Source organism: Pseudonaja textilis, chromosome 4 (genome assembly GCF_049901715.1).
Source record: "Pseudonaja textilis isolate UNSWEBS1 chromosome 4, rPseTex1.2, whole genome shotgun sequence".
NCBI lineage: Eukaryota > Metazoa > Chordata > Lepidosauria > Squamata > Elapidae > Pseudonaja > Pseudonaja textilis.
Genome location: NC_141993.1, coordinates 64,124,904 through 64,150,155, shown reverse-complemented (window position 1 = coordinate 64,150,155; position 25,252 = coordinate 64,124,904). Strand labels below are relative to the sequence as shown.

At 35.2% G+C, this 25,252-nt stretch overlaps 1 protein-coding gene across 2 annotated transcripts in view; it reads right to left on the bottom strand.

The window, feature by feature from the left end:
- RASA2 (RAS p21 protein activator 2) overlaps window positions 1–25,252 on the bottom strand; it is a 53,973-nt gene that overhangs the window by 16,187 nt on the left and 12,534 nt on the right. For both annotated transcript variants that reach the window (XM_026701553.2, XM_087933270.1), the window contains 15 exons: window positions 23,059–23,142; window positions 21,569–21,641; window positions 19,851–19,927; window positions 18,611–18,709; window positions 16,818–16,974; window positions 15,169–15,317; window positions 14,143–14,257; window positions 12,309–12,383; window positions 11,234–11,357; window positions 10,224–10,330; window positions 6,622–6,708; window positions 6,465–6,542; window positions 6,021–6,094; window positions 4,284–4,390; window positions 3,624–3,706 (listed from right to left, as the gene is read on the bottom strand). In XM_026701553.2, coding sequence (XP_026557338.1) covers window positions 3,624–3,706; window positions 4,284–4,390; window positions 6,021–6,094; window positions 6,465–6,542; window positions 6,622–6,708; window positions 10,224–10,330; window positions 11,234–11,357; window positions 12,309–12,383; window positions 14,143–14,257; window positions 15,169–15,317; window positions 16,818–16,974; window positions 18,611–18,709; window positions 19,851–19,927; window positions 21,569–21,641; window positions 23,059–23,142 — 1,489 coding nt within the window. The remainder of the gene's footprint in view (window positions 1–3,623; window positions 3,707–4,283; window positions 4,391–6,020; window positions 6,095–6,464; window positions 6,543–6,621; window positions 6,709–10,223; window positions 10,331–11,233; window positions 11,358–12,308; window positions 12,384–14,142; window positions 14,258–15,168; window positions 15,318–16,817; window positions 16,975–18,610; window positions 18,710–19,850; window positions 19,928–21,568; window positions 21,642–23,058; window positions 23,143–25,252) is intronic.

Sequence of the window (25,252 nt, the reverse complement as noted above, 5' to 3'; positions counted from 1 at the left end):
TAGGCTGATAAGACTACCTAATTTTATCCATGATTAACATCAGACACCTGAGGATATCCTAAGGCGGAGGAAAAAAGGAGGAGAGCAAGTAAATTATCTCTAATTGTTCTAGTACAATAAAAAAGAAATCTGTAGAGATTCTCAGTCATCCAGCTCATGATTGTCCCAAAGGTGCTTTTTCGGGAGGCAACTGGACTTTCTCATTTTTTCAGCTCTAACAGGATAGTGGGAATAGTGGGAAATGCAGACAGCTGGTCATTTGCATCTTTAGAGGGTCACTGAAGCACTTAAGAGGTTTATTTGTGTCCTTAGGGTCACCTGGTGCTCCTGAGGACACAGATAAACCTCAAAGTGCTTCAACAACCCTCTAAAAGGATGCAAATAGAGGTGATATTCAGCTGGTTTGCACCGGATCGAGTGAATCGGTAGCAAGAATTTGGCGTGGGTCGCCAAACCGGTAGCAACATCTGGCTGGTCACGCCCCTGTCCCGGTCACCCAGTCTTCGCTCGCTTGCTTGCTTGCCCCACCTGCCTGATGCTCACTTGCTTGCTACGCCCACCCGCCCGCCACTCGCCCTGCCCAGTAATTCCTCCCCTCCTGGGTCCTCGTGGCTTGCCATTCAAGCCTTCCCACATGGTGCCTGTGCCTCAACTGAGCAGCCCTGATCTTCCTGCTCACAGATAAGCCTGCGAGTCGTGCTAGTCCCTCCCCCACTGTCCCAGACTTTTCTGGGCCTTCCCTCCCATCCCCACACTTTTCCAGGCCTTCCCTACCATCCCTGGGCTCGGCTTGCTGGCTAAGCCAATGTGGATCCATCCCAAGCAGTGCTTTTCCCAACTACATGGTGGCCATGGCACAACAAGGGCGGGAGGATGTCCCAGTCAGGGTTGCTGAAAATTGTGCACCGCATGTGCAGCCCCAGCTGAGACATCCACCCACTCTGCCCTGCACTCCCGCAAGAAAGCAAGCAGCCACTGGAGGTCTTTGGGTGGGAGGTGGATGCTGCTGCTGCAGTTGCCGCCCTCTGTGGAAGTGTGCTTTGGGAGGGCTGGAGCGTGAGGGTGCTCCACAGCCCCGCCGCGGCTGCCAGAGGTATTTGGGAGGCAGGGTGGATACTGCTGCCGCCATCTGCGGAGGTGCTTTGGGAGTGCTGGAGTGTGTGTGTGGGTGCTCCACAGAGGTCTTTGGGAGGGAGGGAGGATGCTGCTGCCACTGCCGCCATCCGCGGAGGTGCTTTGATAGGGCTGGAGTTGGGGGGGGTTGCTCCACGGCCCCGCCACGGCTGCTGGAGGTCTTTGGGAGGGAGGGTAGATGCTGCTGCCACTGCCACCATCCACGGAGGTGCTTTGGGGGGAATCCAGCCTTGGAGCAGTTTTGCAAGTTAACAGACATGCATTTGCAGATAGCCAGCGCCCACGAGGAATACAGGCTTGGAGCAGTTTAAAGGAGGACTGCTCCTCCACCCTAGCCATGCATTTTCAAGCAGCTACTTGAAAACACATGACTGTCGGCAGAGGAGCGGTCTGTTAAGTTCCAAAACTGCTCCAAGGCTGGATTTTTCATGGACGCTAGAAGTATTGCTTTCCCCTTGTGAGTAAAGTGCCTGGAGTGTCAAATAAAAGGTGAACAACATTTCTACAGAACTATAGGTAAGTTGAGGCTGGGTATGACAAGGAATGGCTGGGAGGGGAAGGGCCGGGCAAGGCTTCCCTTGACGTGAGTGACACTGCGTTGGCCGTACCCACCTAGTCACATGACTACCAAGCCACACCCACCCAGTCACATGACCACTAAGCCACTCCCAGTCACATGACCACAAGCCACGCCCACCAAATAAGCCACGCCCACAGAACTGATAATAAAATTTTTTGAAACCCACCACTGATGCAAATGACTAGCTGTCTGCAAGGAATATAAATCCTTCTATTCCCCACTATCCTGTCAGAGCTGAAGAAGCTTCTTGGATAAGAAGTGAAACATCTTCAAAGAAAAAACAAGAAAATCCAGTTGCCTCCTGAAACAGCACATTTGGGACATAAAGAAGAGATGTAGGGAAGAAAACTCTGTCAAACGTGAATTAATAGGTATGACAAATAGGAGTCAGGCATTGAGGAATTAGAGGATTATTACTAAATTTATCTTTTTAGTACCACCCATTCTCCTTGTGTTGGGGTCCAAAAAGATACAACTATAAAATACTTCATTAGAGGCTGGTGGTTTTCAATGTAGGATGATTTATTTTTCATTAAATCATCCTACATTGAAAACCACCAGCCTCTAATGAAGTATTTTATAGTTGTATCTTTTTGGACCCCATAAAAGCCCCATTAATATGCAAATTTACCCAGATTTTTAGATTGAACAGGTTGACATCTTTAAATACCTTGTAGTGGTCTTCAACATCAAAGGATCATTAAAAGACCATAATTATGCCTCTCGGGCAGCATTATAATTTTTTCCTGCCATTAGATGTTCTTTTTCTCTAATGGTGGAGAGTTAGCTCTTGCCACTTTTAAAATCTTTTTAAAGCCAAAACATTAAATTTTAAATGGAATACACTTATGTTTTCTGGTTGTGGAAAGACTTTGTCTGTGCATAACATAATGTAATACCATTAGTGCTTCTATTGAACAAATATTCCAAACTGCCCTTATTTGAATAAGTTTGCTTTTGGGAACCAGAGAAGATCAAAACCACTGTCCACATATTGCTGCATTGCAATTTCTAATATGTGGAATTCATTTATTTCACTTCTCCTGTAATGTATTCAGAATGAACCAAACTCTATTGCATAAAATTTCTATTTTCCAATTCTAACCCTAGCATTATCAGTACTAGTGTGGCTAAGTTCTGTGTTGGTTATAATGCATCTTCAAATGTTGTAGTTCTCATTATATTGTGATATAGTTTTATGTTTTTAACTGGATCATTAAACTTTATTATCAAACCTGAAGCTGGCCTGACTGAGGCCATTGAGACTTCAGTGCTGCTGACACACTGGAGTTGAGGGATAGGGACGTGGGAATAAAGATAGTTGGGGTAGTATAGTCCAAACAAAATACTTTCTCTTGGTAACCAAGGACATTCCTACAGTCGTTTGGAAGGAGGGGACTGATGTCGCCTAGCAACTGAACTGTAACCTGATTGGGCTATATGACTGGTTGGTTTGGGAAAGTAATAAAGTTTTACTTTTAATTAGGTGAAAACCATGGAAATATTTCCAACAGCCTGTGCCAATATGACATATCCAATAAACTTATTCTTTGATTAATCTACCTGCCTTGGAGTTTTGTTTGCTATGAATGTTACTTGGAAACCCTGACATTAAATTGACTCTAACCCTAACCACATTACTAATTTAACAACTGTGATGATTTACTTAACAACTGTGGCAAGAAAGTTGTAAAATGGGGTAAAACCACTTAACAACTGTTTCACCTTACAATTTTGGACTCTATAGTATTTGTAGCATGAGGATTCCTTGTAGTTCAAAATCAACATACCACTTTTTCAATACATGTAACAAGAATTTGAATAGAGCTTTGTATCCTAGCATTACAGCTGTCACTTTTATGTGATATTTTAGAATTTCCCATGCTTGACAGTTATTTCAGTTACTTACATTTTTCCTGTTAAATGCACCCTCGTCAAGTTTTTCTACTGCAAGAATGTTTTTGACAGGAATGGTGAATATAGGTCCTTTAACTGGATTAAGAAAAAAAAACAGGAAATCCTTTAATTATGAATAAAACCTTAACACAAAACACAAATCCTGGTGGAACACGTTATACGTGATCCCTTCATAGAGCCATGAAGATAAGGATGGTAGAGCATCTGGTCAGGATGGTAGCTGAGTGTATTCTGCTGAGAGATTGTCTGCTGTTAATTAATATGGTTTTATATACTTTTTGTAGATTTTGATAGGTTTTGATTTTTAATGTACGCTGCCCAATGTCTATTAACTAGACAGCCTTGCAAATCCCAACAATGAATGAATAACTCTATAGATAAAAGAATCCAATATTTCATCTTTTGTTTCCCAGATTCAAAAGTATTTGTCTACACACACATTGACTCAGATATATAAGCCCAATGGTAAGTAGTTTTGTAAACTTAATACATAATTAAAAACATAAAAGAGTACTTTTACTTATTTGTTTATACTCAACAAGGTTATAATTACTCTTAAACATTGGAATTGAAGAATATAATCAGTTTATCACCATCAGGTCAAGCTGCATAACTTGAAAGATTAACATTAAAAAAAAAGAAAGAACAATACCTTGTTGCTTATGATAAGTGAGTTCTCTACTTGTAAGGCAGAACCAACGCTTCTTGAAATTCTTTTTTCCAATAAGAGTTCTTCCTTGTGCTCTTTTAAACATCTCCCTGTGAAACAAATATAAGAACATTTTTCACAGATATTTTCGAATTTTCTAATAGGTTATCCAAGTGTATTCATTTGCAAGTTAGATTAATGGATTCAACTTCTGATCTTATCACAGTATTTTTGTTCTGAACATGAATTACTACAGCCGTGTCCAGAACAAAAAAGTACTGAGGATTGATTCCCTGATTCAGCATGAAGGCATGCTAAATTAAATGCCACAGTTTCTATATTTTCTTTCCTTTTCTCTTTAGTGCACTCTCTTCTTTCTTGTCCTCTTCTCTTTTTCTCCCCTCTCTCACTGTTTTTGTGCCTTCTATTCTTGTATGAAAGTGACATGTAAAAACTGGGATATAGGGTTTGATTAACGTTTTATACTAGATTTGGACCACTCACAGTTTTTTTTTAAAAAAAGCACAATTTTCCTACAAACTCAAAATTGTTGTGGAACCTAATTTAGGAATATTAATGAAAACTGAATATAGTAAAAAAAATCACAGGTATAATCTAGAATAATATTTTATTGATACTGTTACTATAATTTACTACATAAAGCAAGAAATGTTTACAAAATTTGAATATATTTTTGACATAGTCTTAGACCACAATTGAGCCTATTTCTGTTGCTAAGTTAGACAGTTAAGTGAATTTTGCCTCATTTTATGACCTTTCTTGTCACAATTGTTAACTGAATCACTGAAGTTGTTCAGCTAGTAACATGATTGTTAAGTGAATCTGCTTCCCCGTCGACTTCACTTGTCACAAAAGTCACAAAAGGTGATCACATGACCCTGGGACACTAACTGGCATAAATGAGTCAGTTGCCAAGCATCTGATTTTGATCAGTTATCATGAGGATACTGCAATGGTCGTAAGTGTGAAAAATGATCGTAAGGCATTTTTTCCAGTGCCATTGTAACTTTGAACAGTCACTGTATTAACTATTAAGTCGAAGACTACCTGTATTTTCTTTCATTGTATAAAAGAACATCCCTGTATAGATAGACCCCATTTATAAATAACTTCATGGACGTCTAAACTACAATAAAAGTCAACAAGGTAATGCCTGTACCACTTCTAGATATTGTTCATGAAATTCCTTTAAAAAATGAAAGTGCTGGCGTTAACACCAATAGTGATGGTATTACCTAGTTTGGGTAATGAAATGTCTATAAGAAAATAACCAAGCTCAAAGAGCACCAAGGAGCCCTCATCTCAACACTGAGCTACAAATATTTAAGGTTATAATTTTTGAACTCCTTAATTATTTGTTAATTTTTATTTTCTGGCTTCATACCTCTCGGCAGCATAAAACAATGGCATTCACACTTGAAATATTTGTCCATGCTTGATTTATAGAGATAGTAAAAGGGTAGGGAAGGGCAATCTTGTTTATGGGAACAAGGTATTTTATATTTAGGTCAATAGGAATCCCTACAAAAACCCACATTTTAACACTCATTAAAAGCCTTAACACTCAGAGCAACGATTTCAATCACATAAGTAGTTGCGAATGAAAGACTGCAATTCTGCCTGGAACTACTATAAAGTGTCATAAATCTTACATATTTATTTGATGTATTTTAAAAAAATCAATTACAGCCTTGCACATTGTACTTTGTATTAAGTTACCCTTCTTTTAGATGCAATGGCTCATTCATGACACTTGGCTCTTTACTTTCCGTTGAAGACACTTCATCTAAAAACTGAATATGGAGAATATATTAGAATAATAGGAGTTATTTTCCCAATTTTACCCAGAGTCTTAAAAATTAACAAATATTTAGAACATTAAAATACACTTATTTTTAAGTAAAATGAACATTTTAATAGTTTAAAGTTGTTCTACATTTTTACTTTGCACTTACTATGTATTTATTTTCAGAACATTTCTCCCAAGTATTTTACTAAAACAAGGAGTTTAAATGTAACATATAGAGAGAAGCCTGGGCTGGATAATTTAGATTAATCTGTGACTCACAGAGAAAAATGAATATGGTAAAACTTTCTAGTTTTGCAACAAAGCAAAGAAAACATTTTTTTGAGAATGCTAAATATTATGTATAAAGGAAATACCTTTTTGACTATTTCAATGTATTCTTCTTCTTGAAACATTTTGAAAAATTCACACATAAACGTCTCCTTGAAGCTTGACTAAAAAGGGAAAATAGATAGAAGTAAATCTTTATAGAGAGATGCCAGTAGACTAAAGTAATTTCAGTATGATACTTACCAGCTTGTTTTTGCATAAACTTCCCCAGCTTCCCAGTGTCTGAATTGCTTTTGATATAAGAGTTAATGTTCTAGATGTCTGTGCGTCCTATAAGAGGCATTTAAAGAAACATTCACTATTTTACAAGTGATAGTTCAATTAAGTTGTATACATGTTGTCCTTGACTAACAACCATTCATTTAGTGATGGTGCAAAGTTACAATGGCACTGAAAAAAGTGACCTATGACCGCTTTTCACACTTACAAAGTCACAGCATTTTCACAGTCATATGGCCAAAATTCAAATGCTTGGCAATTGGCATGTATTTATGACGTTTGCAGTGTCCCAGGGTCATGTGTTCACTTTTTGCAATCTTCTGACAAGCAAGGTCAAAGGGGGAGCCAGATTCACTTAGCAACCATGTAACCAACTTAACTGCAGTGATTCACTTAACAACTGTGGCAAGAAAGGTTGTAAAATGGGGCAAAACTCTTAACTTAGCAAGAGAAATCTGTGGTTGTCAGTCAAGAACTACCTGTAATATGATCACCGAATAGGCTGTATCTGATGACAAAATATTTCAGGTAGTCCTTGACTTACAACTGTAATTGAACCCAAACAAGTAGGTCATCATATAACTGAACTGATTTTATGATATTTTCGTGACAGTCGTTGAAGTGAATCACTATGGTTGTTAAGCAAATGATTTGATTATTAAGTGAACCCATTGTCCGCAATGGATGTTTTCTGCCAAAAACCTCAAGTAATGTTGTGGTTAGCCGGCAGCAAGTGTGGATGGTGGAGGAGAGTTGAGGACTCAGATGAGCAGCCAGGACCATTAGGGAGTGGACTGCTGCCTTCAGAGATTGTGAGGGTTGGCAGCAGTGATAAAGAGATTCCCGAGGAACCTGTGCCAAGTATGCGTGTGTGCAGGATTGCTCATAGGAGAGAGCAGTTACAGCAGCACAGACGACTCAGGAGTAAGGCTGCAAGGTAATGGCCCCTCCCTGAAGAGGATAAAAGCCAGGTTTGAAGAAGCTTTCTTTGGAGAAGGCAAAGACGTTCTGAAACTCAGCCTCGTGGACATTATAGTTAGCATTTGGAAACTCTTGTAAACTATTTCTTATCTGTGGGTTTTTGGCAGCCTTGACAAACAACTTGGCAAGCCTCTTTCTTGTCAGAGCTAATTAGTTGAAAGCAGCCTTTTATCTGTAAAGAAACAGAATTTGTAGATGAAACCTTAAAAGGTGGGGGCTGCCTTTGTCTGGTGTTGGCTCTCTTGGAACTAGGTTGAGTCAGAACAAGTAAGTGCTGGCTTCCGGCAAAAAAAAAAGTTGTAAATCAGTCACATGACCAAAGAATCCTGCAAACAATCATAAACGTGGACTGGTTACCAAGCATCCAAAAATATGATCATGTGATCACATGTGTATGTTCTGTTTGCCTGTTGGCCAAGTCAAGGACTATCTGTACAATGAAATAGACAGATACATCAGCATATCAAACGTACATTTTCTGCAACAATACAGATTTCACTGGCATTCACATAAGCAGCGTTATATTGAAACAAGAATTGTTTTTCTTCAGATATAAAGCGGTATCAAGACAGCAGAGCAGTCAGGACAGTTACATCCAGGGTAATTTTCCCTAAAATAATAAAAAATATTTGTTCATGTGTTCTGGAAAGTTCCTCAATCTTTTGGAGAAGTTTTTCAGGTGAGAACAGATAACAGATAATCAGAGTTGGAAGAGACCTTGTAAGTCATCTAGTCCAACGCCCTGCCCAAGCAGGAGACCCTACACCATTTCTGACAAATGGAAGTCCAATCTCTTCTTGAAGGTCTCAAATGATGGTGCTCACACAACTCCCAAGGGCAAGCCGTTCCATTGGTTGATTGTTCTCACTGTCAGAAAGTTTCTCCTTATTTACAGGTTAAATCTTTCCTTCTTCAGTTTCCATCCATTATTCCTTGTCTGGCCTACAGGCACTTTAGAAAATAGCTTGACCCCTTCCTCTCTGTGCAGCCCCTCAAATATTGGAAGACTGCTATCATGTCCTCCCTGGTCCTTCTCTTCACTAGACTAGCCATGCCCAGTTCCTGTAATCATTCTTCATATGTTTTAGTCTCCAGTCCCCTAATCATCCTGGTTGCTCTTCTCTGTACTTTTTCGAATGAACACAGAAAATAGCTTTTACCACACTATTAATTAGTGGGCAAAAAAAGCTTTAATTCTATAAATCTCTACAGATTTAAATTAATCCTTTAGTAATGACAATATATTATGTTTCAATTTTAATTTAATGAAGAATGAGACCTAAGATTGAACAAGTGAGAATGAATTGATAGGAAGGGTCCATAAAGAAAAAAAAAGAAAAAGAAAAAAAGGGGAAAAAAAGAATGAAGTGCAATATAGTGGTTAAATGTTGAAGTGGCACAGGCAAGGTCTAGGTCCACTCTGACTCATGGAAACTCACTAGGTGATTTTTAGCCATGCACTATCTCTGAATCCAATCCCTTGAGAAGGTGGTGATTGTGGGGAAAAACGAGAGAAAAGAATACTGTATGCAAGTTTAAGTGGATATGAGAAGTAGGGTGTAGCTGAGAAAACACTGGGTCAAAAATTTTCAAGAAAAATTGTGCAAATTCCACACATACTATTTGGTGTTTTCTAAAGGGAAAAAAGCTTCTTCAGTGTCAAAATAAGCAAGCAAAATTATCATGATTTTTGCCAAATGCTTCACTTCTTGGTCCAGTAGATTTCTACATAAATACGCTGTAGAAATTGTGCACCTAAAAGAATCATATACCAATAATCCAAGAAGAAAAAAAATAGACACCTGCGTGCAATATTACTGACTTCATTCTGTCTTCATTGTATTTCCTGTGGAAGCTTCCACAAGAATTTTGCTTAGAATAACAACATGACTCATTTATGAACTGTACTGAGGACTATATGTAAAGAGACAGTATTAAAGGCTTTTGAGAAATAGTCAAAGTTAAATCAACTGAAGTTTTTTTTTAAATAACCCAAATTATACAAACCATGATGGAGTATGATTGCTGTGTGTGTGTGTGTGTGTGTGTGTGCGTTAATGTTGACACCTGGTAGCTACCTGCATTAGTCCTTGCAGATCTCGACAAGATTTGGATGTTTGCCATTGCCTTCTTCCTAAGACTATGAGAATGATTGGCTTAACATCACCCAGCTAGGTTCATGCCTAAATAATTTCCTAGTTTCTAGCCTGGTGCCTTAATCACTACACCAGACTAGTTCTTTAGTACATGTTTTCAAATTAGCTATAAATCAGCATGAATGTATTTTTAATTTTTCTTAATTTTACTGAAAATAGGAAATATATCCCCAAATGTTAAGCCATTAGATTCCAACTAGTTAAACATTTAATTTGGTTTTAGTCATATACTTGTTTCTCATGTCAAGTACTTTCAACATACGAAAGTATCCCAGAATGCTTCAACTGTTCGATAACTGATCAGAAAGGTTTTTTTAAAAAAAGATGTTAAGTGGTTTATAGGCTCCTTCAGCTGCTTATGATGTAAGTTTATCTCTGCATACATTGTCTTAAGCTCATAAACTATATGAACATAACATCAAAACTTACTGGATGATGAAGTCGTAAATGGAAAGTATGAGGCGATACTACAGCTACAGCAAAGAAACGAAGGAACACAAAGCTGCTCACTGCAGAGTACTGTACATGAGGGTCATCTGCAGAGGAAAAACCATGAAATGTACAACTTAGCAGGAATGGGTGAAATAAGGTAGTGAAAATCTTAGTAGGGTGTCAGTAGAAAAAATGATTACTATTCTTCTGCAAAATAGAAGTAGCAAGTAGTGTGAAATGAAAGTGAAGTTATGATGAAAAATGCATGGCCCTGTGTTATTGGGCGTATCAGAATTGTTAGTTTATTTGATGTTACCTGCTAGTTATAGCAAATTGAGCACTGTGCCCCTTCCTCTTGTCACAGGTGTGAATGAAATTGCAGGTTTCCACTTGTGTATTTACTGAATAGTAGGCTCTATTGTATGATTAATCTTAACTATGCAAAGAAAGATACTTCCAAAATACATTTTCCATAAAACACAGTTAATACTAACAAAAATATGTAGTGCAATCGGTTTCCTGCCTGTTTCCTCTTACTTTAGAAATAAAGGTAGAGATGAATTTAGGCACCTGAGGTTGGTGCATGCAATACTCACCTATGAAATATATTTTCTATGACTCTGTCACTTTCTATAGGGAGGAAATCTAAATTATTTTTCTGTAAAATAGCAGGAAGAGGCAACTTATTAAGAAATTTTAATTTACAACTCCTCAGCCTCAGTCTGCATATCCAGTGATAGATTATTATAGTACGGTAGTTGTAGTCCAAAACCACTGCTGCCTAGTCCTTCAATACAGATTAGTGTGGCACATAAGTATGGTTTCTTGCTGTTAACAGCAGTATATCAACAGAAGGCATGCAGTGTCTACAACTGGCATATTAATAAATTTGTACTTCCCTCTTTTTATAAATGCTATAGAACTGATTTTGATAACATTTTCATGGACACAGACCCTTTATTCAAGTCACAGATCATACTGTCATTTTGAGACATTGATACACTTACTAGGAAATCTTTCAGCAGCCAAACGCCTCAGAGAACACAACACATCACACATTAAAGTTGGGCAACTTATACTTGATTGTACAATTGTACTGAAAACTTTGTCAACATAATAACGAAGATTTTCCTGTGCAGACAAATAATTTCAGAAAGTTAATATTTTTATTTTATTTTAAGTGTTTACCAAGCTCATTTTATCAATGAGAAAAATCTCAACAAAATCTGTATGAATAGTTACCATCTTAGCAGTTAGCGGCAGTTTCTTAAAGAATAAAATGCACACCAATAGTCTATAAAGGCCCTCCAAAAATTATTTCTTTCTTTCTCACACAATCGCTTTATCAGTGATGTCACTCTGCCCTTGGTGGTGACAGGGCAAGGTTCTATGATACTAACTAGGATTCCTCCTGGTTTGTGATCTTGAAGGAAGTTAAGACCTTCTATGCTGTTGTTTGCCACTGAATCTGGGAAATTGTAAACAGCTCTTTGTAGGGAGGGAATTCCTTGAAGTCTTGTCAAGTACTGTGTGATGCTCCCTTCTGAAAAGGCTGGCCCTGGAACTACAGGTCTTGGGCAACTATCATCTGGTTTCCAACATTTCCTCATTGTTGTTAAGACAATAGTGGTGGACCAGCTTCATAGAGCCCTAGATAAAACAGATTATCTGAACCCTTTTCAGTTAGGATTCAGGCCTGGATAAGGGAGAAAAAGAACATTGGTTCTCCTAGCAGATGACCTGGTTTGGGACTATAAGGAGGATAGTGCAACTTTCCTGGTTGCCTCAGACTTTCTATTGGCTTTTGATACTACCAAGGGGTCTTACTGGATTGCCTATGGGGGTTGCTTGAACTGTTGCAATACCTCCGTCTTGCTTTTTAGCAGATAGCAAAACCCTTCTCTAGTGTAATCATCAACTATGACTAGCGCATACCTAGTTCCTCCTAGAGAAGGTGCCATAGGGCCAATCAAATCTTGTTACTAAAATTATTGTGGACTTTTACATTCCAGAAAATGCTTGGTTGTTAGAAGTTCCATAAATATAAATTTTTTAAAAATCCCACACAACATTTTAGCATACCTTGTGCATTTCCACATTATCTCCTTCTTTCAGTTTCAAGGGATCAATTTCACAAGGCTTAGGATTCTCACATATCTGAAACAAGATTAAAGTTTGTAGCACAATCATATACCTGTCTACTCAGACAGTGAGATTTGTTCTTAAGTTGAAATAATGAAAGTTTTATCCATTGTAAAATGACAATACAGTAACCATGTTTTCTCTTGGATCAGATGTTAAAAATAGGTTGCTAACCTATAACAATGATTCTTCAAGGTACATGTGATTTTTTACAACACCCAGAAAACCACACCTTTACTTCAGTCATTTGAAAATGTTGTAGAATAATTTGTGTGGAGAATTTTACCTATGAAGTAAATGCAAAGTTGACCATTTGAAGGACTACAGTTACAGGAACAAACTGCTCTTTTTTAACATGCATCACCCATATGGGTAATCAGCAAACAATGTACTTTCTTGTTAAAGTGATATCTGACTTGTTCTGGGGCTTGCAGCTAGTAATGCTAAGTGATATCCAGCAGGAAAAGTCTGAATGCAGTCACAAGAATGCCAGCAATCTTTGCTGAATGAGCCTGAGCTGTTTTGGGAAGCTACACACACAATACATGTTGTGTTATTTAGCTCATACAATTGTACCTGCTACAATGAAACAGGTAACCCTTTTTGTGACAATCAGGAGTCAGAGAAATATGAACCAGGAACATATGGCTTGCCAAGCTGCCTTTTTACTTCAATCTTCACATAAAATCAATTATACCCCCTCCCTGACAGTACTCCAAGCCCATAATAAACATTGCATCTTTTCTATTTCCACTGTGATATGCATAAACTAATGGTTATAGTCATTTCCAAAAATGTAATATTTTTGCATTATTTATTTATATATATATTTGTTTAATTTATATTGCCGCCTATTCGCCCATGGTGACTCGAGGCGACTTAGACAATGTAAAACCATATTTTAAACAAAAAATAAAAACAATAAAAACAGAAAGAATCAAATAAATTAGTAAAATACAATAAAACAAAATTTGGGGAAAAAAAATCAAAAACCAACTCCCACCCCGCTCCCTGACGACAGCAGATCACACTAGCCACCTGATGGGCTCCATCCCTCTCTGAATTCCCCAGGCCTGCTGGCAAAAACAGGTCTTCAGTGCCTTTCAGAAGTGTCTTAGTGAGGGGGCCATTCTAATCTCTGGGGGAATGATGATCCACAGAGGCGGAGGTCCCACGGAGAAGGTCCTTCTTCAGTGGTGGGACCCACAACATTCCCTGCCTCCTCGCTCTAATGGGTCAGGTGGATGTGACTGCCAAGAGATTATGCTATATCCTACGATATGTTTGTAATTTTTAAAAAAGTTTTGAAATCTAATTCTGACCAATAAAACAACAGTAGCAAGGATAAGCATTTTTTTCTGTTTGCATACTGGAAATTCAATTTAAAATCTATGTCCAGCCAAGCAGATGTAGGCTACTGAAAAGGGACGATATGGTAGATGTAAAAATATTGCACACTCAAGTCTAATATGAGCTGCTCGGCCTTTGGTAAGGTGTTCACACAATATATTAACATAAGGTAAACATATTAAACAAATGGATTAAGCAATTTGCAACCAAATATTTTGCAAAGTGATTGGATTCTTATGAGATTTGTCTTGCAGACTGGCATGACAGGAAATGAATAGTTCATCCAGTCTCAAGAAAGCAATACAGACATTTAGACCTGGCACAAAGGTGAAAACTGGTATCTGCAGTAGTAGCAAATTTTATGCAGTAGGGATTTTTCCATTATTCCCAATATATAACATTTTAACACATACATTTATCATACCTCATCTAGAATTGGTTTTAAAGTAACTTTCAAGTAGTGCTTTCCCACTATTTTCATCATCTCATCTACACACCGAGTAGTTAAAGAGTTTCCTCTGAAGATTGTATTTACTTCTCTGTAATACAATTCAAATTAGAAATTCAAGACTATATGCATACACACATATTCACAAATACACATGAAGATACAAGGTGACCAGAGGTCTTTGCTGCAGAGTTTCTAGCTCATATAGTCTACAATAATGCAAAATATTAAAATATCTTTAATATTATCAATAGATACCAATGCCTTCTAGGTTGCCCTAATAGTAGGTATCAGTATTATATAAACATTTATGCAGATACAAAAGGCGTAATTTAATTCTTGACACCTCTTCCCAAACACTCAATCAGCATAGGCACTGTCTTCAAAAATGCACGTAAGGATTTCAATTTCTTCTCAGAAATATATAGCATCATTATACAACAGAATAAATTCATCTTTCTTTGGTTCTATATAATCGTGGTATTGTTATGCCATTTCTGTTTTTTTTAATTAAATCATTAATAAATTCTAGAAAAATAAGAGAATATGCACATTTTAAAACCATTAACAAAACCAATTCATGCTCAGCTGGCTTTCGACCAGGAAGGAGGAAGAAACATTGGGCTGAATCATACTAATTTTAATGCAATGTTTCATTGGTGGTGGTGGTGGGGGGGGCAGTGTAATTGCAAGAATTCCCTCTTTAATAAAGATAAGAAAGATAAACTGTGGAAGACCCACTATATTTTTCTCCAAGATTACAAAATCACAAGATTTTTCCAGAATTTAAATATAGTTTATGTCAAGACTGCTGTAAAATTATTTATTTTCCAACAAAATCAAGCAGCTATTATCATTTCAAAAGATTTTGAACCATTTAGTCCTAAGAAGCAGAAAATTTGTAAAATTTACTGAAAAAAATAATTTCATAGAAAATGCATGTAGCATTTAGTTTTGTCATAGACACAGCTATTGTAGAATGGAAAAAAGTCATTCACTTACTGTGTTTCTTTCAATTCTAATTCTGCCACTGCGGTAACGAACTGCACTAATCTATGATGGTGCAGCAACAACCTTACAAGTGGCAAAATACCATCATATTTATCGCGGCACACTTCGGCCAAGATGTAAGCAGCTGATGCAGAAATTGGCTATAAAGAGAGGAAAATGGGATGAATGTACATAATTCCTCACACTGAAATATGCATAGAAATATTAATAACAGTAATAATGATTTTTCAGGTAAATCTTAGCCTAAGTTAAAAAAAAGCCTATGTAAAATAATTTTCTTCCAGTTTCAAGAATTAGAGTTACTTTTTTTGCCAGCTGATTAGAAGAAAACCTTCTATATTCCTTTTGCTTTTCATTTGATGGAAGAGAAAAAAATACCTAAAAATTACTATTTTATGTTCATATTTAGATTTTTAATATCAGATGGAGCATCCAACTGCAAAACTTTCAATAAAAAAAAGCAAAATCAGTTCTTTGTGTGTGCGGGCTATCCAAAACTGACAGAGCACTTCCAGCAACCAAATAAACTGTTCTCAAAATTAATCAGCAAATCAGGCCTGGGAAGAAGGTTAAGAATACAAATTGACATGTCTCAAAAATCCACCTTACCATTTGAAGTCTTACTTCAAAAGAAATAAAAAAGGATTTAGGGAAATTTGAAATAAAAGAACAGATCCTTCCTTTTAGAGGATCTTTTCCCATCTTTAAGCCAACCCAAATAGGATCCAAATCTACTTCACTAAATCATGGCAGTATTTTTGACTTTATCACAGTATCTTTGACTGTAACAGGAAAATAAATCAAAGCAATTGCTGGCCCTGTTATAGAGAGTGCACTCTCATAATAGTTGTCCTGAGTGTGGTCTCAGGGGAAATATATCTGAAACAGATTTCACATGTTTCTTGCATATACAATTCTATATTGAATTACATTATTGAATTTTGCGCTATGTACATCACAAGGGATAAGGGAAAGTATGAATAATATAAATATGTAGCAAATTAAAAATGCAAGTTAAATAAAGATCCTTCTTTTGACTGATATATAATTCTGTGCCAAGTTCAAGAAAATTTGATGTACAAATACAATGTAAAACCTGGACCAAGAATTGAGATGGTTCTGTTATCAGTATCATACGTATTCTACCAGATTTTTGCTGCAATAGAAGTTAAGTCTGATTGTGGGCTACATGACAGAATATTTGTTCTTGTCTAGAAAAGAATGTACTGAAACAAATCTGCACAATATGTATACTTCGCAATATTGAATAGATCAAAACAAAACAGCTTTTAAAATTCATTATGAGGAAAATTCTTTAAGCACACATTTTGTAGAGAACTTTTATATAATAGTTCAAGCGTTTGTTTTCTGAATAGTAAACTCTTGACAACCATACCAAATAGCATCTAAAATTCTACCTTTTCATAGAGTATAAGTAGTTGTTTTTAAAAGTTAACCATTTTAGGGGCTGTACAGTACTGTTTTATACATGTTTTTTGAATTCTGAACAGAAATCTAATCTAAAATATCACCTTTTGAAAGGAGACCTTGTACCACTTCCCAACAAATCCAACACAGGAGTGGACTAGTGGTAGTGCATTAGCTGCTTAAATTGATAAAAGTTGAAAAATGAAAAATACCTCCATTTCTGATGATTTCAGAAGCAAGTCTCTAAGAGACACATAGTATCCAGATGGAAGTACATAATCTTCAGCATAATTTATATTCAGTCTAAGGGATCCATGATCTTCACTTTTACCAGATTTATTTCCATTATCTTTTGGCTGTAGGAGATACCTTAAAAAGAATAAATTAGAAGGCTTAAGATATTCTCTAAATGACAGACTGAGCAAACTAGTTTTAACCAATTGTCATAATAAACAGAGAATGAAAAGCAAAGGTTCTTTCTCCTTTCCCTTCTTTTGTAGATTTGCTAATTCGAACTTATTCATATATTTAGAAAATGTTTGTATTGTCTGCTCACTTCATGGTTATTGGTAGCATACACAAATTCTATTAAACAATTAAAACATTATCCATTCATGAAATATAAAATTGCAAGAATCGGAACTGCAAAGAAAGGCATGTGTCAATATGTTTTATATAATAAAAAGCTTGTCTAAATTCCAGCAACTTGTTCTGTAAGGGGAGTCTACCACAAAGAAAGCAAAATTCTTGACTCAAATGTATCATGCCAGGAGTCATAAAAGAGGCCTAGTAGCTGTAAAGATCAATTGTGCACCAAGATGGCTTTCACAGCATGACTTCTTTGAAGTGGTAGAGAATTTTATCCAGACTAAGAATCCAAAGTCATATAGGTTGAGGCAAAGTTTGTTGTAACAGTTCGTCTGAATTCTCCCTTTCATTCTTTATCTTTGTGTGAACAAGGCAAGGACTTGTCTGAGATGTTTTCAAACCCCATTTATCTGACTGTTGCATGGCAATGATTCTTCTTCCTGTCCTTCAAGGCCATTCTCTATTCCCTTTTCAAATCTTGAAAACCTCGATGGTAGTTGTCCTCAAATGCCATTAGGGAAGAAATCCAGTATTTTTATACATTGTAAGGGAGGCCTTACAATGTTGATTCTACCTATCTGGAACTCTGCCTAACCTGTACTACAGTTGCTCATACTGCTATTATACTTCACTGCAATGATTGTAAGATATATAACTTTGAGTCTTTATTACTGCAATAAACTATTACTTCTTGCAGAAAAGTTCAACTATTTCTTTAAAAATTACATTGATTTTTTGTGTTCAACATAACAGTGTTTTTCAAACGGTGTTCCTAAGATTCCTCAAGAACTTGACTGGATTCTGTGAGAGACCAAAACTAATCCCATACTTATTCAAATGCAGTCAATTTTCTATTAGAGCTTTGCTTCTTAATCATGAGCTCTGGGATGTTTTTTAAAAAAACAAACAGATCTGTGGCCATGGAAAAGTTTGAAAAGCCTTATATTTTTGGTATTTATTTTTGAAGAAATGTCTTTAACATATTAGAAAAAAAAATACTGAAATGACAAATACTTTACAAGCTGGCAAAGGCTAATGGCTTCATTTATAGCACTATCAGATAGCAGAGCAATTTTATATACAATTTTACTAAAGCTTTAAATAATATTGGGATTTAGGGCTACCCTATACATGTTGCTGGATACACATTATGTCCACATGGCTTTTGAACAGTTTTAAACTATCAATCACAATCTGACTTTTTCCGTCTTTCATCGCAGTTACGATTAACTGTTTGCTTATTTCACTGCAAACAGTAATACTTAAATTTTTTTGCTAAAAAATAAAATGTAGGAAAAATTAATTTACTTGGACTAGTCAGTAAAGATATCGAAGATAGAAGAAGCTATGCTAGTTTAATTATGTTAAACCTATTCTTCATTTTATCAATGTGACAACTTTGTACTCAATTCCTTACCATGCTTGGAAAGAATCACTTCCTAACGTTTTGACAGGAATCTTAATTTCTCCTAGGAAAAGATCTTGCACCAAGTTGCCATTGTTCCATAAGTCAATCCTGAAAGTTAAATCTTAGTTTTAATAATTTATTTGTTAGACGTCATAACATATTTAATTTTTAAGTGGTCATCTGATTTAAAATGATCACACAGAGCAGCACGCCAACTCCACATGCACAAAAGGTTATTATCTCTCATCTAATAGTCTGTCTGAGTTAAGAAGAAAAGTGTACCTTAGTTCTATAAAAAGCAATTGTGAGAATCTGCCTACCGGTAGTAGTTAAAATGAAGCTTTATCAGTAAGAAAAAAATGGTGCTGAGGCATTCAAAGGAAAAAAAACCCTATATTTCCTTCTCAGGCATTTACTATTCTTGTTTTATTTTTATTCATCCCATTTAGTCTTTATTCTGACTGTAGCACTTCAATGACACATGCATTATGTAATCTTTAAAATTAGCCAAGCCACTTGAAGTATTCGTAACTTAAAAGCATATGCACACACTGTATTTGGGTTGCTAAGTCTTACCTCAACAATATTTCTGTTAAACAGCACATATATTAAGAAGAGAAAAAAAATCCATTTTGTTGTGAGACTTCTGAAGATGTTGCAGCAGGTTCTGTTGCCTCCCTAAATGTTATACCTACTGTGATATGAATTCAGATGTTCTAACTTACCCTACAGAAAAGGTTTAGTTGAAGTCGGATCAAGAAATAGTATATTCTTTTCTTCAAAATATTCCAATTATAATTCCTTCTCAAAACTTATTGCATTGAGAGGTGTGTATATGCATTTGTTCACTCCATCATTGTATATTTTTCCAAATGCAAATGTTTTTGTTTCATAGTAAGAAATGTGTAAGTCACAAGCCAGTTAAAATGTCTGAACAGTTATTTAGATGTACTTTAAAATCAATAGCACTAACTGTAATATGATTTACTTATTAGCCACAGATGCTTATTATACACAATTAGAATAAATGCTGCCTTTGACTTAATAAATTGCGTTCCTGAATATGCTTCAACTGCTGTTTTTGAAGGCATTTTTTTCAAGGCCAGTTTTAAACTGAATCTCATCCCAAACTTAATTATCTCGATCATTTTCAGCAATTACACAGCAACATTTTTTACTTTTATTGTAAGAAGCATTGTCTGCTTTGATTACCATATCTGAATTAATCTTAATATGTTGAAGAATATACCTGACTTCCAGTTTCTCAATGTCTTCTTCTTCTACCTGAAACTGTGACTTCTTGGTGTAACTACTGGACCTAGTTACCTGAAAATAAAACTTAAAAAGTAATTTGTTTCTCTTTTAGCAATACCCATTTAATCCAGCCTAATAGCTATGCCTTTCTAACATTGTTTGTTACTGGAAAATGGATCAAATTTTAAGTAGAAACACATATAACTTGAAATGTAAGGAAGAATATTACAGTAAATATGTTTGGAAAATATCAATGATAACAGTCACTGCTGTGAGATGGTCAGCTCTAAAAAGCATTTTAATAATCTATATAAAACATAAGAAAACTATGCTTAATCTTTGTTTTACTCCTGTCAGTTAAAGCTCAGGGCCCAGGTTTTGATATCATAAAAATTTAGTTAATTAACCCTTAATTTTTAAAGTTTTTTTAAAAAATTCTGACAGCATTTATAATTTTATTCTGAATTGGTACAAAATCTTGGTTTAAGTTCCAGGTTCAGATGTTAGTGAAAACAACAAGAGCGAGCATTCTTCTAGGAAGAACATAATACAGAAAATACAGAAGTTGTCACAAAAATGCTATTTTAATAGCTGTCTTGCAGTTTAGTATATTATCCTACTGTTATTTTAAAAATAATCTCTCATATAGCCTTTTCAACACTTTTTAAATATTCCAGAACTTTCACGTTAAAGTGAAGGGAGGAAGAAAAAGGCTGGTACTCATGTTTCTATAGCTATCATGTCGACAGTAATAATAAACACTCATACTTTTCTATTAATAATTCCAGGCCAACATCATTATTGAATCATCTGAGATAAAATGATAGAATCCAATGTGTAATTCCCATTCACTCCTATGTAAGTACTGAAACAACTTTTAGTGCTAGGTAAAGCATATAAAAATCTAGTAGGCATTAATGCTGAAGAGGAGAAAAAAAATCATTATAGACCTATTTATTTTGAAATCTGAGCTTCCTTTTTTCTTCCAAAATTGTCTATAGTTGAATGAGGTTTCACCATAGTATGCATGCTAAATTGCTATACAGATAGTGTTGGAATTTGCGTGTATGCATTCAATACAATATATTGAAGAAGTTGTAAAATGGTGTCAACATTGTTCATTTCAAGTTTTCTGGTAATCTGGTATATATAAAGCTGAGCCTTGTATATCAGAGTTTTGGCCAAGGAAAACCAACACATCAAATAAATATGATTATTTTCTAATTTCTATTGTGTATAAGCATTTATCTGATGCTTTTATTATAGTGGAAATCGTATATATTGATTACCGCTAGCTCTCAACTTCGGACCATTCAATTAATGATGGTTCATAGTTATACCACTTGGGAAAAAGTGACTTATGACCTATACTCACATAAACATTGCAGCACCTTCGAGTCACATGGTTACAATTCAACTTGGCAACAGGGTCACATTTACAACCAGTTGTAATGTCCTGTGGCCCACATGGTTGCAATTTGTGAGCTTTTGTTGTCATTAGAATCTTTTTACATAGACTGTTCATCATAACCTTTCTCCTTACTATTTTTTTCATGATTTTACACCCAAGAAAATATGAAAGTACCAATGCACATTGATCCTAAAATTTTACAAATTGATTCAAAATTACCATTTAAATAGCTAACAATAAAAGCAGTACAGAATAAATTGATGGGCAGAATGTCAACATTATATTGATAAGAAATTAGTTACCTCAAAATAAAATGTTTCATTAAATTGTGGATTGCTTGTTTTCTTCTTTACCTTTGTCTTCTTTTGATCATTCCTGTTTCAATATAATACAGTTTTACCATACAGGTCTTAATATATATTGTTGTAATTAATAGGATTAATCTATGTGATTAAGGATTTATTTTTTAGTTTAAAATTAAAAGACTTTTTAAAAACCACCCAAGTACATCACTGACTCCTTGAAATTGTATAGCCCCATTAAAAAATTTAAAAATATTAAGTACTTAGGTAAATATTTGCATCTGAAAAAATATATATAAACTACACATACAGTTTGTATTCAATACATTGGGAAGATTTTGGCCATTCGGGATTTAAAAACCTACTACAATTTGATTATGTGGGATACTTATTAGAAAAAAAACTACGTAGAAAATTTCAAGGAAGATTTAGAATTACAGAGTTCATAAAATCATTTATAAATGAAATGCTATTTATTTATTGCAGTCTGAAGCAAATTAAGAATTATAGAATTCCATTTTTTACATTTATATTAGCATTTTATAAATTCTCTATCTACTATTGCTTTCTTATATTCATACAATTTTGTATAGATACACAATAGTCTTTTATTAGGTATTTTCTCCAAGCAGGGAATCAATGACTGAAGGGAAAGTAGAACCACGCAGACTAGTCTTTCTTCTTATAATCTAAATATCAATGTGAGCAGGGAGGGAATCTTTATATGCAATACTGAATAAAAAGAAAGTACCAGAAACCAGAATTTTTGGGAGGAGCAACAAAGTGACTATAATGAATAAAAATATTGTAGAGACAACAGTAAACTAGCATTCTTTAATAGTTTTCTAGTTTAGCTAGCTGCATATTCTGAATTCCACATGAATAGTGTGGATAATACTTGCTGTCATGGGGATGCAACTAATGTGTGCTTTTGTAAGTTCTATACCCCATATTTCTTTCAGAAGCTCAAACAGTATACATATACATTTCCCCCCCAACAGAAATCCAGTATGTAAATTGGGGTAAGAGCAGTGAGTTGTCCACAGACAGTATGTCAGCTTCCATATCCAAAAGCAGAGTTGAGCCCAAGGTTCCCAACTCTTGACTTTACAGTGACATGGCTGGTCCAAAAAGTATTATATGAGGCACAGTGCCTACAAAAAGCCAAGGATATAGGCACAATATTATCCCAGAGCATTACGTTAAGGACTTGAAATTCAATTCAGATTATTTTCATGCATAATAGGCATATTGGCATTTTTTAAAAACATGCCTCTATATTGTCTTATATGGAGACCCACAATATGTAGACCTATAATTCAGTTTAATCTATCATATAATACTATTTTAAAATGTGCATTAACTCTGTATATTTTGTTAATGAGACATTTATCAACTGAAAACTGGTGCACTAATATCAACCTATTTTCTCAGCTTACGTACATTTTAAACTATTATCTTGGCAACTTCAATACATTTTAACTAGTTACCTTGAAGGACCAACAACAGATACTGTAGCATAAGGGTCACAATTTTGCCCATTAATAAGAGGTAGCCCATGACATTCCTTCAACCTAGAATTAAAAAGAGAAAAAAGGAAATTACTAGTCCAGTTGCAGTTCATTTAAAATATGTTACATCTGATAGATAAGTGAAAAATAAGTTGTGCTAATCCAACTGTCAGCTGGTGTTGGACATATATATATATATTTTGGTAAATTTTATTTGAGTTTTCACAAAAAGAAAAAAAAATACAAATAAAACATCTTTTTTGAAAGCAGCATAATCCCGGGTTACATTTCTTCGTATAGACACAAATTCAGGTTCATGCTCATTTTTATATTCTATTCCATATCTTATTACTATTTTACATTTTCTGCATAGCTTCTCCCCTCTTTTAATTTTCTCAATTTTATTTTAATTATCTCATCTCAATTCAAATCATTGTATTTATATTTTTTCTCTGTCCTGTTTCAATTATCTATTATCTTTTCTCACTAAACAAAATTTCTCCTGTAGTTACTGATTGGAGTATGACGCCTTTATATCTTTTCCCTAAAGTTGTAACATTCAATATAATACATAACTTCCATTCGGATTCTGCTTGGTACATTCTTAAAATACACACAGTATTCTTAAAAAAAGGAAAAAAAATTATAAATGTATATAATTAAAACAACATTCCATTCCAATTCAATTCTATCATTAATATTAATATTCATTAAAGTCTTAACATTTTTAACATTACTTTTCAATTAAATATCATACTTCTATGGGAACAATTATAAGCTTTCCATAGTTAATTCCCAACCCTTCACTTATATTTTATAAAACATTAACTAATTAAAATGTTCCCATTCCTAATTCAATTTTCTCATTTATTTTATTTCACTTATTTTATTCATAAACATTTCACTAAATTACACTATTTTATCCCTCATTTTAATCATACGTTGTTTCCAATTTTCTAAAGTTATTTCTATTACTAATATAACAATACAATCTTATGTACTTTTACAGAATCCCTTTTTCAGTTAGATTTTCACCCATTATCTCTAAATAGGTCCTGTTTCTCTATATCTTGCTCCGGTCCTTTGTAACTTCTTTTCCTTTCCTTCTTCCCTCTCTTCTTCTCTCTCTCCTTTTTACCCCCTTGTCTCTCTACCTCTATTTCTCTCTTCTATATTCCCCTTTTCTGTTGCTTTCCAGTATTATACTTATTTTTTGAATTATTTTTCTTTTCTTTGGTTGTTTTTTTAAGTCTTAAATTCTCCATTTTCTTTCCCCCCTTTCCTTTTTCTTCCCCACATAGAATTACTTGTTCATTAAAGATGGCTTCTTCTTTGTCCCAGTCTTCTTGTTTTGGAGTCTTTTCTTGTTGTTTCTCATAGTTCCAAATCTCCATTTCTAAGAATTGAAAGATGAAGCCAAAAGAACCCCTCCCTTCTTGTGCATCTTCTTTGTACTTTTTAAGTTCCATTTTCAATTCATCCAGAAGTGGTGCCATTGTATAAATTTTTAATCAACCACCCGATTGATTTTAGTCATTCAAATATAATAACCAAAAATCCAAAGATCACCAAATAATCCAAATACATGCAAGCTGTTTCTTTTTGCTCTTTTTTTTTCACTTTCTCTTCTTGAGGTTACTGCTTAGTTGCAAAGTTTCAGTTAAAATGTATCTTTTAGAAGTCTTGTTGAAGTTTTACTGTAGATTCTTTTTAATTCCAGGCAGTCTCCTCCCTCTTCCAGATCCTGCCCTTATTCTTTTTCTCTCCCTTCCTGCTTATGAAAAAGAAAGTTTTTAATGTCCAGAATCTTTATTATCCCTTTGGCATTTTGTTTTATTTTCAGCTTAATTGCCTACTGATGTCAAAGCGGATTTTTCCGATTTCTTATTTAAGTCTCTTAGTTGTCAGTATAGGGAAGGAGGGAAGAAAAAAAAAAAAGCCAAACCTTTCCCTTTTCACTTTCCTTTGCTGCTTCCGACTCTTCTTTGAGAGCAATGTTATTTTTTGTAAGTTTAAATTCCAGGGTACCTTGGTTGTTGCTTTTACAATTTAATCCGGTCAGCTAAAACTTTCACTTCTTATCTTCCTCCTGCACATTCTTTTCTGGTCGAGTTCTTCTTTGTGGTGGCCATTTCTGACCATCACTGCAACCGCCTTCGGGAAAGGGAGTAAT